We start from the raw sequence: 15,942 nt of genomic DNA on the forward strand, positions 1-15,942 counted from the left end.
TTCACCTACACAACAGACAGATTCGGAACACAGCCAAGAGGCATTGTGAGCACCTACTTACTGGTTTTCTCCACCATACTGGAACAGAGATATGCATATAGGAAGGTGACCTGAGAATGCCCAGTCCCCTAGAAATTAATCAGGTTGAAAAATCATTACACAAGACAATACTGAGCTGTTTACCAAATAGTGTCTTGACCCTTTTCTGCAATAAAAGTTCACAAGATTGCCCAATTGAACACACTCTAGGGAGTAATGAGGATTCTAGTTTCCCAATACCAGGGTAGGCCCATTGCATACCATTAGTTGTCTTTCTTGTCAGTTTCATTTGGTTTTTTCTTTTTCAATGACTGTGAGGCCAATTCTTCAGGGAAAGTTAGTTCGCACTGGTGCACTTTTAAATATTTAGTAAATTTACAGCTTCAACACAGGTACCTGCCCCCTAGGACTTGGATATTTGAAATAAAAAAAAAAACATAAAAGCTGCCACGTTATGACTCCTGTACAAGTTTATGTTTACATCATAGCGCTAGAGCCATTTTAGCGCTACAACACATGTTCAGGTACACATCACAATGTTTTGTTTTATTACTGCTATTCCTGTTCAGCATTGGCGATAACCATTTTTTTCATTTTCCAATGTTTAACAGCAATAGCAAAAAGTCCTGTCAAAGCCAATAGGTATACAATGGCAAAACCTAGAAGCAAAACGTACTGGCTTGGTCAGAGCTTGTTAAACATCAAACAATCTACTTTAGTGACTGTTGTACATCAGTCTACTTTATTAAGTTGCAAAACAGGGGCTATTGTACATGTCAAATACAGTAGACAGTTGCATTATGGGGTCACCATAAAAGGCTGAAGAACGTCAGATTGCAACAAACTGTTGAAAAATAGCCTTACTCCTGAGGAAGGGTGAGTGGCAAATAGGAAGCGGTCACATTTACCTAGAGCGCCAAAATGTCATGTGTGCATCAATATTTATATAGCACAACCCAGGCTAGGTGTAAAACAGACAACTGTATATTATTAATTCTTGAATTACATAATTAAATGTCATACATTTACATTTCACAGTTACATTTTAGGCATGGGAAGGTTAAACGATTCATCCAGAATCACACAAATTTAGATAAAGTGCTGAGCCCGAATTCAAACTCAGGTCCCCAGGTTCAAAGTTTGCAATTTATCCACTAAACCACAGCTCTTCTGGAGCTGCTATGATGCCAAGTGTTGAGACATTTTGGAAGAACATTCCATGTATTGTGGCAGTCATTCCCCCTCACCTCAATATGTTATTAAAGAGGACATACCTTCAACCTCCTCCTCCTCATCACCTTCTTCTTCATCATCATCCTCCTCTGGAATACTTTCTACAGTATTTCCATCATCATCTTCCTCTTCGTCGTCATCTTCCTCATCCTCTTCCTCCTCTTCTGCATCAACTTCCACATCTTCTTCATCACCTTCTTCAGCAGGCTCCTCTGGAGGCTCCCCTTCATCAGAAAATGTCTCTTCTGGATGAACAGAAGTTCGGTCTGGAGATATTGGTTCAAAGAAATCTTCTCTGGGATCAGCATCTTCTTGTTTTTCACTTACAATTGAAGGAAGTGCTGGAACTAAAGGAATAATGTAGATCTTCAGAAACAAAACAGCATTCTACTGCCGGCAAATCCAGAAAATACAAGTTTATTTTTATGAAAAAAATGAATAACTATAACAATATTATTCTTTGCTGGTGCAACAAGGCATCACAATAGGTCATATTCACACCTACCACTCCTGAAAAGGAAAAATCACCCAGTGTTCTGAGCTTCTGAATAATGTCTTTGAAACAAATCGAGACAGCCAGGAATAAACGGATAACTCACAATGTGCTGTGAATATAGAGGAAGACATGAATTTGAATGGAAGGAAAGATGTTTAATACTGTACTTGCTCAACGTTTTCTGTCAATAGTTGTGATTTTTCCCCAAGTGAACCCAAGGTTCTCCATGTTTTCTTGATGTTACCTGTCACTGTAAATGGCTTTGCTGGGCAAGAGGTGAACTCAAAGTAACTCTACTGCACCCTCATATCAGGTTCTGAGACATTGACAGTAGCAGTTGTTTATAAGTGCAGGGGAACAGGCCCTGTTAAATTCTCCATAGCATGGCTCCTTGCTTTCCTCAATACCATGAGTACTGTGCTGGCAATTTGGACCTACTCAGGAGTATGGAGTTAGCCGGCACAGTTGTCTAGCTATCCATCCAGGGACAATGACAAACCATGGCATAGTGGCAGACATATCTCAGTCAACTAGATACTCTGCAGCATTCTTTCTGCTACCTTTGCCACTGACTAGACCTAAACATAGCAAATACCAAAAGACTTGATATTCAAACATTACTGAAGCGAAGCAAACTAGCCCCAACCTTTTTCTTTAGGATTATGCTGGCCAGTGAATGTCAGCCTTTGTAATAGAATATGTTGTTCCCAGAAGTTGTTACAACCTTCTGTTTTTGTGTTATTCACTATTATAATAGACCCACTTTGAGATGAGCGATTAAAAGACCTATTCTTTTCCAATAAAATGAACATACAGTATACACGGACCTATGGTATTCCCTCCCACCTCTTAAGTGACTGCTCATCTCACTATCCTTTGAGTCAAGAGCAGAAAAGGAGGAACTGCGTTATCCAACTGGAGTACCTGGTTTCCAAGGCTCTGAGACATTAGTAGTAGATGCTAGAACCCACAAAAGACACTAATAGCCACCACTTACAAAGCATGAGGAAAAAAGCTGCCTGAATCTAAAGAAATGAGTTACTTACCTAGTACTCCAGTTCACCAGTGTTGGTAGCTTTAATATAGTCACATGTTTGAATCATTCCACATCTTCAGGCTTGGAATCCCCTGTAACTTTACATAGCATTAAACAGTGTTAAAATGGCACAGAACTCCACCACAGTGTTTGTTTGGTAGCATAGTCACTGAACTTCAGCCAATGCGGTGAAGTGCTGCGCTCTCCTATTCCCCTAGAGAACGCCGTAACTCATATTTCGTAGCACAAGTGTGAAGCATAAATACCATAGCTTTGAACTTATTACGATGGAGAATCACAGTTGTATGTATGATAAATACTAAAACAGGATAACTGCAGTCACCGGTAAGAAACTAACTTCTTCTCCAGCACTGGATTGTTTATACAGTCACCTTCCTGAATCAAAATAGCAAGCAGTACATAGCGTTTGAATAGAGAGAGAAACAGGCTCACCTTTTTTAAACAATTTGCGCGGAACTGCTGGTATCACTTCTGAGTCAGCTACTGCATTCACATAGAGGCAGCAATTCCTGGTGATGGTATATCTGCTGTCCACATTGCTGCTTGACAAATGTTCTGCGAAGACACTCCAGGACACAGTACAGCAGTTGTTGACATGCTTCTGGTGGAGGGTGCCCTCATTCGTCCCTAGAGTGAATGTTGCGAGAGAAGGGGACGTAGGCAGACAGCCAACAAGTAACACCTTGTCTGGACAACATTATAAACAGAACAAAAGACCCACCAAGTCTCATTAAATATCGAACACGAGTTTGTTCAATTTAAGAGAGTGTGCTAAATACTAGCTAATAGTAAAAATTGCTCATCAACAATTTTTATTTTTAAAGAGACCATTTTTGTTGTAAATATTTTTTTTGTAAAAATAATGAAAGATTACAATCAAAGGTTACATACATCTACATTAAACAATAGTGCTCTGTGAATGAGCTGATCATGGTGCAAGTGACAAAGAACAATTTTTATCAACTTATACTTATAAATGCTCAGCGGAATTATTGATAATTATACCTGGTTGGCCACTTTTGTCTATTGTCTCGATTCTGATCACATTAACTGGCTTTCTTGGTTTGTTGTCTTTGTCACTTACATTGTGTTATCACCTTATCCAGAGAGCACTATTGTTTCAGGTAGCCTTTATGTGTATACTTTATGATGGCTATTTTACACTGTTTATATCAAAATATTTGTAACAAATATGATCTCCTTAAGAAAATTGTATATGAGAAATTTTTTTATTAGATTGTATTCAACACTATCTCTTAATATTTATCAAACTCTTGTTCGATCTTTAATGATACCTAGTAGGACTTTTAGTGTGTTTATAGCATTACATACCAAGTCCTTCTTAGGTTTACGGTAGCTCCTGTTGTTAATACAGAACATTGTTTGGACAACAGGAAGCCTCTTCCTAGATGCCCGAATGAGAAAGAATTGATCTGAAGAACGCAAGTCTTGTTTTGTTCATGTAGAACCTGATGTACCTAAAGAAATCCATAGAGTGCAAGGATCTCTCCATAGGAAAGACAGATCGTAGGACAGGTTAATTCAAGTCCAAATCTGTAGGTACTTTTGTCATGAATCTTGTGTTGGCCCTTATAATCACCTTCTCTTTGGTAAACCAAAGATATGGCTCCTTTGCAGTGAATGCCTAAAATTCTCCAACTCTCCTTGCTGAAGTGAAAGCAAGCGTAAATGTGGTTTTCCATGGAAGCAATTTCAGGTGCACTGTATGGATGGGATTGAACAAAGGCAGCACATGAGAAATGGAAGAGACTTTATTTGAGGAAAAGCCCTAAAGGGTCCTTTCAGGAATTGATTTCTGATTCTCTGTGAGACTCAGGATGAGGAAGCGTCATCTGTCCTTTAGAACCTGGAAACTGCTGCCAACTGAACCCTGCCCAATGAATTCATAAGACCACTACTGGCTGGCCTTAGCAAGTTCAGTACCTTTGCTTTCTGGGATGATACATCTGTAGTGAACCCGTTGCTTGGTTAATATTTGAATGACCTCCTTGTATTCTCCCCTTCTTTGCAAAGTTGCAGAGGACAGGTCATGGACATGGCGATCTTACGGTCACAGAAGGTGATCTTTTTCATTTTATGTGCCCCCACAATAATTCTTTTCTCTCTGAGGTTAAGAAGACAGCCAAATTCCCATAGCCATATTTTTGTCCTTATTCTCTGCTGTATAACGTCCGACTCTGTGGGTTCTTTGAATGCCCATGGTGTAGTCAAATGCTTCTTTCTGGATGATTCTGAATAATTCTGTGACATATCTGCACGTTTTATCCCTCTTTCCCTTTTTTCAGTTAGCCGATATGGATGTTTTCCCGTCTGGAACTATTTTTCAGGTCTCCGCATTTTGCCATTAGCCATCTGGTTTGTGCTTCCAAGTGGCAAATTGTTAAAGTAAGTTTTTCTTCTGAGTCAGCTGCATTTTGGGTAAATGCTTCTGCTTGGTCCAGTCTTTGTACCATAGCGGACACATCCTTCCCAAGCTCAATGCATAGTTTTGTCAATCCATTTTGGAAGTTTTTTTTCCCAGATCGCTTTTCATTTCCATTAGACATGATTTAAGATCATCTTGTGAGGGAAGCCGTTTTGTCGCCATGGTGCTTGACCCAAACTGGTCTTGGTCTCTGCTATCTGAGGTACTGTGGAAGTATTCTGTGATTGTATTAGATTTCTTTCTATTATCCCCCTGATCTGCCTGGCAGTTTTGGAGGGTGCCGCCCTTGGACCTTTCCTTTGTATTATGTCCTAGTTCTGCTGGTCTTTTCTTGCATATACATGGCTGACTTCCCCTTTTGGGTATGTGTCTTTTTAGGGTCCTACATTGTTACGGCCAAAGCTCCTAAGCTGGTGTTAACGACACCACCAGGAGAGCCGGTCTTGTAACCACATTTATGCCCGTGATGAAAATGTCCAGATCTGTTACAGTGTGTAATATTGGTTGATAAGAGAATGATAGGTTTGTTCACATTTGGGGGCTTGCCCCCCACCCCTGTCTGTTACCTTCCTTGCATATGTTGTCTCCGATGCCATCTTGTATCCACCTAATGCACTGTTCAAAGTCATCAATTCCATTCCAGGCCCTGGACGTCATTCCTCTGGGTTCCAGAGCCTGGCCGTCATTCCTCTGGATTCCAGGGTCTCTGTCGCTGCTCGCCCTCATGACAGTGGCTCCTCCAGTAGAATTGGAGCAGCAGCAAAGGCTGCAGCCATGCCCCACTAGGCCTGCCCTTCTTGTTTCCACTCCTAAAAGTCATCCATCTGTGCGAACCGGTTGCTTGCTGCCCTCCCTAGCGGTTTGTTACATCTCTCTGACCCTGTTGGATGTAGTCAAAGACCGGGGTTGACTCCCGAGGCTGCACATGGGTTATGGAGCATTGACTATCACAGGGGTGTTTTAAGTCAGGTTTTTGATCTTCTTTGAGCTTCCAGTACAATGAACAAGGATATATACAAAAAGGACAAGGGAACCCCACAATACTATGACCTGGGGTAGTAATACCCCAGGTCATAGTGTGCTACACCCTACTACTTCCTGTGCATACTATCTCATCAGCAGCTATTCCGTGCCCTTGTAGAGCTCACCTCCATGATTCAAATCCCCCCTCCAAAATTTCCACCTCCCTGCTGCTTTGGTTCCACTAGAGTACTGTCAATTTCATGCCTTACTTCTTCCTATACTCTTGGCTCACTGCCACCTATCCTAACCTGTGATTGATTCTGCTTGGTTCATGGTTTAAGTTCACTGACCCACCCGGACCCCCACTCCTACGGTTAGAACTCTGCAACCGCGCACCTTTACTTTTTTTCTTCATGATTAGTTAACTAAGCTCTTTCCTTGCTGCCATTTATCCTTACGTGTGATTGGTTCTGTTAGACTCATGTCTGATGTTCAATGATCCACCTAATTCTGCAACTGCGCACCTTATTCTTTTCGTCACGATTAGCCAATTAAATACTTATGGATTGATACACATGGACGTAGATTCTTGTTTGAGGTTCACTTACCCATCCAGTCCTCCCCGCCTTCCTCCTAGAATTTTAAACCACGCACCTTAAATTGCCGTCATAATTATCGAAATGATTGTGGATTGATATACATGGAAATAGGTTTCAATTTTCTGTTTCTTTTTTCTTGTTTAGATTCTACTTGCTCACACAAATTGTCCTGATGATGAACTTAATGATATAAGATCGAAACGCCGTCAACCTCACAATCTAAACTCCTTTAGTGTATTAATTTAATTAGGAGTTTTGTATAGTGTTTTCAATGCGATGTAATAATTTTGTCACAAGAGCACCTTCACTTCACGCACCTCCACTCCTCTATGTGTGAGCACCAGAACTACTTGCAAATAACTGAATGATGTTCCTTTTTGTGATGTTAATAAAATGTGATTTCATTCTAAAAGCCTGGGTCCACACCTACATTGCTTACTGAGTCCGGTTAGGATTCAGTTTACATTCAACTTCTAGAGAGTCACACTCCTTCTAGTAATTGGTAGCCTGCTACTGGAGGACCAATTTAGGCCTCACTTAGACCCTTGTTTTCCTAAACTAGTACAATGAACAAGTCAGGCTTCAGTGGGCCATTAAAGCACATTGTCACAGGTTATGGTGCTGTATAAACCTTTGCCAAGTGGGATATGACTGCCTGACCTGTGGCTGGTGAACCTACGTTAGTTTGAAACCCTCGGACCAGACGAAATCCAGGATCAGAATGGATATTGTGGTTTTCTGGGGTTGTTCCTTGAAGTCACATGAACACTGTATTGCTGCACACAGACATGGGAATATCAAGCTTTTTTGCTGCTCAATCAGGCAAGGAATGCAGGCGATGATTGCTGGAGGTAAATCAGATTGTAAAGGCAATTTGCTGCCATGTTTAAAGGAATGTAGTCCTCCCACTCATGTCCATCCTCATTATCATGATCATCATCTTCCAGCAGGTCACACTGGTTCTTCTAGATCTATCCACAGTCTTTGATACTACTCTTCTGCAGAGTCTGTGTGCTGTAGGCGTGGGTGGCTTAGCCTTTGCATTGCCGAGTTACTTTATGGTGGGGATCAATCAGTGTGGATGGCCTCTTTTACTCACAACCCAAGGCATTGAAGTTCCTCAGGGGCCTCTACTGATTTCTACATTGTTCAATGTGTATATGAAACCTTTGGCGACTCTGATTGAATTGTTTGGCATACAAATTGTCTCGTACACTGACAATACGCAACTCCTCCCGACATTGGATCATAAAACTCCTAATGATTTGAGTAATTTTAAGGTATGTATGACTGTCATGTTCCAATAGATGGGTGACAGAAGCCTCCAAAGTAACGGTAGCACGCACTCTGGGGGTGAAATGTGATACCACTGTCATTTGTGCCTCAGGTGGCAAGGAAAGTAGGTACGGTTTTGGCATGTTAAAATGTTTTTTAAATTCCTGAATTTGCTTCTCCTTATGCAGAAAAAGACAGTGAGCCATGCTTTGATCACTTCTAGGTTGGACTATGCTAACTAAATCTACATGGGGCTGCCTGCCTACCTCCTGAGGAGATTGCAGATAGTGCAGAATGCTGCTACTCGATTTTTGCTGCTGTTGTAAACGTATCTAGGGCTCTAGTGTAATTTTCCCGATGCATGCCCTTACATAGGTATAACTTATCATATCCTTATATAGGCATAAGAATCATAACCATATTTAGACACAGCCAATGCAGTCCGAATACGGCATGGCTACTTCCACTAACCTCCTAGAGTACAACAAGTTCTTGAAGACAACCAGCCTTCAGCAGTACGGGACTTCACCCTGCATCAGTATTGATTTGCCCCAGAACTCCTGGAGCGTGTAAAGAACTTAGAGTTCTTAGTGACGTTATTATGTCCACCCTTACGTCAAACTCGGCACCTTCCAGGTATAAATATACCCACATCTGTCCTAGCAAACACACGGTGGTTTGGAGCAGATCGACTAACTACTTGCCCGACGCCCTGCTGTAGCGAGTGCCGAAGGAAGCCGACCCTCCTTCTGACGCACTGAGAGAGACGCTGTCTTTTCTCCTGCTGAGAAATCCAGCTCCAGTGTTTCCCTGCTACCCTTGCAGGTTACTGGGAGATCGAGTCCTGAGAGAGAGATACAAGACCTCCTTCATTCTATAACCAAGGTACGGAGCGGATTAGACCCTTAGAGAATTCTTGGATAGATTCTTGACAGAAACTATTTAACTCAAGCTAAAGATATATTTCTTATTCTTGGGGAACAAATTTCTCATGTTATATGGTTGTCAGAAACCAATCCCTTCTTGTTTATTCGAGAAAGTTTCTAGTGACCTCTGAGCTAGCTGGCATTCACAATTAAGTCTAAAATATTCAATAGAGACCTAGTCGACTTCAGTCCTACGTCTAAACTATCGTTTATTTTATTCCAATGCGCAGAGCCTATTGGGAATATAGGAACTACACTACATGGCGCCCAACGTTTGGTAAGGCGATAATTTAACGCTAGATACTAGAGTAACTCTGTTGTGCTTTTCACACAGACCCCTTTTTCCGTAAAAACTCCAATAGACGTCTGGAGTGGGTAAAAGATTAGTATCCGCCAGAACTAAATAGGACAAGAATCCTATGTATTCGTTTTTGGTTTGTTCGACATTTAAATACTGTACACCTAATCTTTGTTTCCTTGAAACTTGCTCTGCAAACTTTCAGTCAATAAAATGTCGGAAAATGACGACGAAAGGGAGAGAGCTAGAATAGCAGCTCAAGCAGTTTTAAATGACACAGCTCCCCAACAAAATGACCCGGATGCTATATTCATCCCGGTAAATGTAAGAAAGAGTGTAACTTACAAACTAATAAATAGTGGAGTACCATCAAGAGGTGGTACAGTAATATTTGTAATAGAGGCACATGAGTATCGGCAGACAGAGGTATTCTATTCATGGATAACTTTTCCAGCAGCAAATGCTGTAACACACGAGTTCCACTACTACAAAGCAGAGGAGAACCCAGCGGAATACGTTCCTTTCGAGGACGTTGAAATTCCACTAAACTACCAGGAGCATCAGCTCTGGTTTAATGGCGCCCTACAACATCAAAATCACATTACCAGGCTCGGTCCACTAGGTAGACCAGGAGCTACATGGCCGGTATTAGCTGGTTATACACCTCATCCTGACATCGAGAATATGTCAGATAGAGAACTGTTAGTTCAGCTGAAGCAGTTAATTAAAATACATAGCACAGTTAGTCCAATATGTCATGCGGACATTAACAGTCCAACCTGCTATTAAAATTCCACAGCAAAACCCTCACCAGGGGAATACAAACAAAATTACACCACAGACTATACAATCAGTCATTGGTAAATTACCCGCAAAACGGGACCAAATTCCGTTCTGGTTGGCTCAAAAGATTACTCAAATAGAGGCAGTATTCCCTGATAGTACACCTCATGAAAAACACAGAATTCTGACAGTCTGTTTACCAAAGGGGATCGCACCACATGTGGAAGACTGTGACACTTGGGGAACAGTCTTTGCTTCAATCTAGACAAAAACACATGGTGTTCCGTCTATGGCGGTTATACCGGACGTACTAAGACAGATTCAAAATTAATACGGTCCAGAGCCTGCTTTAAATCTAGGTATGAAATGACTGAAAGATTTTAAACAAGTCTCGGCTATACTACTAGCCAACATAAAAGGAGAAGCAGCATCAGTGGCGATCCGCCAAAAATTTTTAAAAAACCAGATATAGCAGAACAACCTTTTGAACTTGCCAGAATATTGAAAAATCCTATGAAGAATTAGGTAGAGGTAGTTTGGGTGGTAACCACTAAAACCACAACTAACAGAAAATCCTGAAAAAACTTTCATTAAAAATTGTTTAATTATTCCTAAAAAGAAATGGGAAACTACCAGACAGACTCTTCCTAAAGAGAAACAGTTTCAGTCCAGAGGAAGGTCTCCCCAACGGAGAGATAGATCTCCAGAACGGGGGGTAGGTCTCAACAACGGGAGCCCTCTGAGAAAAAATATAACCTCAGAAATAGGGATAATTTGAAAAAAAAATGACAGATATCAAGATAATGAAACACGCCCCTCTCGATCTTTTCAGACTTCCTCGCAGAAATAGGAAATAAGAGGACGGTCAGAACATAAAGAAGAGCGCAAGTCAAAATATAATTCCCTTTGGGCGAATTACCGTAGAAAAACAAATTCTTACAGACATACAAATATAAACTCACCAATATCAAATCATAACAAGGAAGCAATATGAATTATATTAAAAAAGCAGTGAAAACACTATAATTAAAGTAAATCTGCACAGTTTATTAACATACACTATTCGTAGTTTTTTGCAGTTTCCAGCTTCGTTTGCCAGCACGCGGGACGCTTCTGCCTGAGCGCCGACAGGGAGTGCACGCTGGTAAAATCACGTGTGATTGGTTCCCTGATCCTGGGATTGCATATCAGCAATGAATTCTAAATACAAACGTTGAAGAGTGTGTGTAAACGACCACACTGGTACCGCGTGCGTGGTTTTAATCACTTCACACTTGTATTTATATATTAGCACATGTTGCCAGTTACGAAGCCTCGAAATAACGCAGAACACAAGTGTTGTTGTCCCCTAATCACTATCAAGTTACACTAGGAGGATAACACTATTTTAACTTTGAAGAGATAATTCGCTGGACGAATATCTTTTGAGACCGAGAAGGAGGCAGAGTACCCCTGATCTCATACTGAATGACAAAATATAATTGAGAACCATTGGGAAACATTTATTGTAATTGTCCTGATGAAGGTGGTTAAACATTAAACAAACCGCCGAAACGCGTCGATGCACAAGGAGTAAAACGGGAAAAACAAATTAAGGAAAATTCTGAGTTTCTGTTGGAATTTAGTCCTTTATCTGTACCTCCTTTTTTATTGAAATGTTGGATTTATTTCTTTTATAGTGTTCCGTCCTGTATAGGTTTCCCATTTTTAACAAAATATAGTGTATGTTAATAAACTGCGCAGATTTACTTTAATTATAGTGTTTTCACAGCTTTTTTAATATAATTCATATTACTTCCTTGTTATGATTTGATATTAGTGAGTTTATATTTGTATGTCTGTAAGAATTTGTTTTTCTACTGTAATTCGCCCAAAGGGAATTATATTTTGACTTGTGTCAATTGTGGAACCCTATCCCTTTGGTTCTGGGGTCCCTCTCTCTTTTATTAGACATAAAGAAGAGCGCGTCAAGTCCAAAGACAAGGAACCCACACACCAAAGTAAAAAATCTTAATTTACCAAAAAGAAGGTAGCAAGCATAAAGATAAAACATGCCGAGGATCCTGAGGACACAACTCAAGAACGGAGAGTGGGCCCAGACAATGCTAAGCAGCGCAGCAGAAGTGACCATCGCTCGAAAGATCCTGATGAATCTTCTGGAGACAGTGGACACGAATGAATACATTCAGGTGGAAACTGCAGACACCAGAGTTAGTGTACCCCATAAATTATATGAAATAACATTGCGTATAGAACGGGACATAACTAGGAAAATAAGAACTCTCTTTTGGGAGAAGCTATCTATTCTTCTAGCTGAGAAAGACTGGCCACCAGAATTTGTTAGGGAGTGCCCACATGGCGAAGAAATGATTATGCCTGCGTTCTCAAATCATATTCCAATTCATAAAAAATACACATATGCTAGAAAATGGGCAGTGGCCCAAGCCCCTGCATTATATAAAAATCATGTAGGATGGGATGAGGAATTCCCCTCACCATAAAATCCAGTTAAAAAATCAACCTACTGCACAAAGGAGGTATCCTGTTACGCAAGAAGCTAAAAAACAAGTCAGGGAGATCTTATTTCAACTTGAGTACCAGGGGGTGATTGAAACCTGCACCTCACAAATGAACAATCCTTTGTTTCCTGTCTCCAAACCAGACAATTCATATTGTCTAGTATTGGACTACCGACACTTAAACTCTTGTTGCATAACATTTGCAGTACAAAATTCACACAGTGCAGCACTGATGAATAACATCATGCGCAAAAAATATAAAACGACATTAGATATTTCAAATGGTTTCTTCTGTCAAACCATTGCACCAGAAAGCAGGTATTTGACCGCTTTCTCAAGTATGAGGGCCCAGGGGCAATTTTGCCGTCCCCGCCAGGGATTCAAGAATAGCCCAGGATTATTTTCAGCCAGAGTAATAGAGTTACTACAAATGTATGATGATGAGGCATTATCTTATGTCGATGACATCTATCTAACAGACGATGATTTGGACAGGCACTTGAAAAGAGTGAACACCATTATACTTGGGTTCGCATCTGAAGGGTACAAATTCAATTTTAAGAAATCACGGATTGCCCACCTCACTGTCCTATTTCTAGGATATGAGTTATCAAGTGAAGGGAAAAGCCTGGCAGCCAATTTCTTAGAGAAATGTGCGCTGCTCCAAGCTCCAAAAACGCTGAAAAACTTACAATCAATTCTAAGTTTTCTGAATTTTGGAAAAACTTACGTTCTGAATTACGCAGAGAGGGTTAAACCTCTCTACGAATTAATATAACCTGATTTCAAACCAACTAATTGGACTCAGAAACACAGAAATTTTACGTTCAATACAAACAGACACGTTAGCTAAAACAAAGCTACAAACATGCGTAAACGTACGAAACCTTGTAATCCGAGTCATCCCAGGAAGATGCAGATTCACGTACCTGACCTATAACGAAGGTGAAACGGTACCAATAGCTTACAAATCACACTTGTACACACAAGCTGAAATAAAATTCACTTTAACTGAGAAAATACTGTCAGCGGCTCAAACTGCTATAGCAAAAGAAAGAGCCCTCGCACAGGGAAAACTCATATCGGTCGTTACACCTGTGGAGAAGTGTGGCTCAGGGGTTAGAGCCGGCAGACCCGGAAGCTGAGATCGGCCCTGGACCAGGGTTCAATTCCCCGCCTCGGCGGGTCTTGGGCTAAAAAATTCCACGGACTCGATAATTCTCGCTCCGGTGCCTTCTCGACTCACGGGTTCACACTCTGCGACTCTGGGCAAGAGCTTGCTTAATCTCCACAACGGCCCCTCGTGGCGGGATGCCTGGCTTTCACCTTGTGGATACCCTGCCGGGGTTATCTCACAGGGGAATACCAGGACGGGTTCCCTAAGCAAGCGCTTAGATACCGACCTCGGTCAGTGATTTGCGCTATATAAATACATGTACATTTACATTTACCTGCCCTGGAGGCAGTAACAAGAGCAACCATTCCAAATGCTAAAGCTTTACATCCAAGATGGATACAATGGGTTAATTCTCTTGCTGCAACAGACGTTGAACACGCTTTTGATCCCAATTTGAAAAAACTAGAATATCTAGAATATGAACACGAATGTCCTCTGCCGACCGAAATTCTGCCTCTTGAACAGTACGTCTGTGTAATCTACACAGATGGATCTGCACAACACTGGATTGTGGATAAACAAGTATACAATGCTGCATGCCCGATTGTAAAAGGTCGATGGCGCATGGGTAAATTCAGACCTATGGTCACTAAAACTCAATCACTCAGAGACTGTACAGCTCAGCGACCTGAACTACAGGCTCTCAAGATGGCGCTTGAAAATGCTGATCGCGAATTCCCCACATTAATAGTGTGCGATTCGTATTACTGCGTCCAGGCTTACAATGAATACTTGCAGAACTGGGTTCAAAATGGTTTCAAAGATGCGAAAGGTGGCACAATAAAGCATAAAATGCTTTGGGAAGAAGTAGTTCTTTTACAGGAAGAACTACAAAAGACTCACGTGATCCATACACAGAGTCATCAACGTGATGGCGTTCACGTTGCAGGGAATTCATTGGCTGATGAAGCCGCAAAGGCAGCTGTCCACACGGCTTCCGTAGCTACAATTAAGCGTTCTAATTCTAAAAAAAGAATAGACGGTGAAACACTACTAGCAGTAAAAGCCTCAATGGAAGGCAATTATGCGGCATTACCTCTAAACTATCCACTCAGAAATACATACATAATTGATGCAAACTCTGTTCCTTTTGCTCAAATCCCTGGAGTGGGGGACAGAGTAATCCCTAATAGGAAACAGAGGGCTTACTTGGTTCAAGAAGCACATATGGGAGAGGGTCTGACACATGAAGGAATATTGAAATCTCTAATAGAATTACAAATGATGTACTGGTGGCCGGGAATGAGCGTGCAAGTTTATAACTTTGCAATTGATTGCCAAAACTGCAACAGAGATCGCAGTTATGAACCGGACCAGGTAACTGACAATAGCACAGTCAGTCCAGCCCAGACACCTCTGTTAGATAGCATTAGACTGTCTACACGCAGGCGTCCCTACGGACGGATGCGGCCCCACAACTACTAAGACAAGATTCATTTGGATGTGGCCCCAGCGCTCGGCTGACGCCAGAACGGTTATAAAAGATTTGCGAGTCTTTAGCGGCACATACGCAATCGGAACGCTACATTCTGACCAGGGTCCTGCGTTTAGCTCTCGAGCTTACAAGGAGGCCATGGCCAGCTTGGGCGTTGCATTGCGGTACTCTAGTCCCTTCCATCCGGAGGGTAATGCGGTAGTGGAAAGAAAAAACTGTGACATAAAGCAATCTATAACAGCGAGGTTATTAGGTTCGGGTGATGGGTGGGTCAAACATCTAATAAATGTCCAACGTAGTCTTAATAATCTGCCAAGAAATTCTCTGAGTGGAATCACTCCGTATGAACTTTTGTTTGGTACTAGAATGATAATCGAAGACCTCGATAGTCAGACTTTAGTGGTGGAACAAAAACCCTTTGATATCAAAGATCGTCTGGCTGTTTTACAGGACTTAAATGAAACAAGAAGAAGTCTGAGTAACACAAAGCTAAAGCCAACGTCCACTGAAGAAAAACCACCAGTCCCAGCAAGACCTGTCTGGATTCCAAAGATTGGGGATCTGGTCAGAGAAAAGATTGCGGTGAAGAAGGAATTTGAGTTTTCTTACAGAAAAGCAGTACCTGTCTTAGCAATCAACGGAACAAGATCAGTAGTACTACCGCCCCTTACTGGTAAAATGGAGAACAGAGTTGTA

General features: G+C 41.4%; 1 protein-coding gene across 2 annotated transcripts in view; it reads right to left on the minus strand.

Annotated features, from left to right (window-relative positions):
* Window positions 1-15,942, minus strand: part of VIRMA (vir like m6A methyltransferase associated) — an 811,754-nt gene that overhangs the window by 609,686 nt on the left and 186,126 nt on the right. For both annotated transcript variants that reach the window (XM_086966010.1, XM_086966009.1), the window contains exon 8: window positions 1,314-1,619. In XM_086966010.1, coding sequence (XP_086822136.1) covers window positions 1,314-1,619 — 306 coding nt within the window. The remainder of the gene's footprint in view (window positions 1-1,313; window positions 1,620-15,942) is intronic.

The sequence above is a fragment of the Lissotriton vulgaris genome, chromosome 4_1, assembly GCF_964263255.1.
Source record: "Lissotriton vulgaris chromosome 4_1, aLisVul1.2, whole genome shotgun sequence".
NCBI classification, from domain to species: domain Eukaryota; kingdom Metazoa; phylum Chordata; class Amphibia; order Caudata; family Salamandridae; genus Lissotriton; species Lissotriton vulgaris.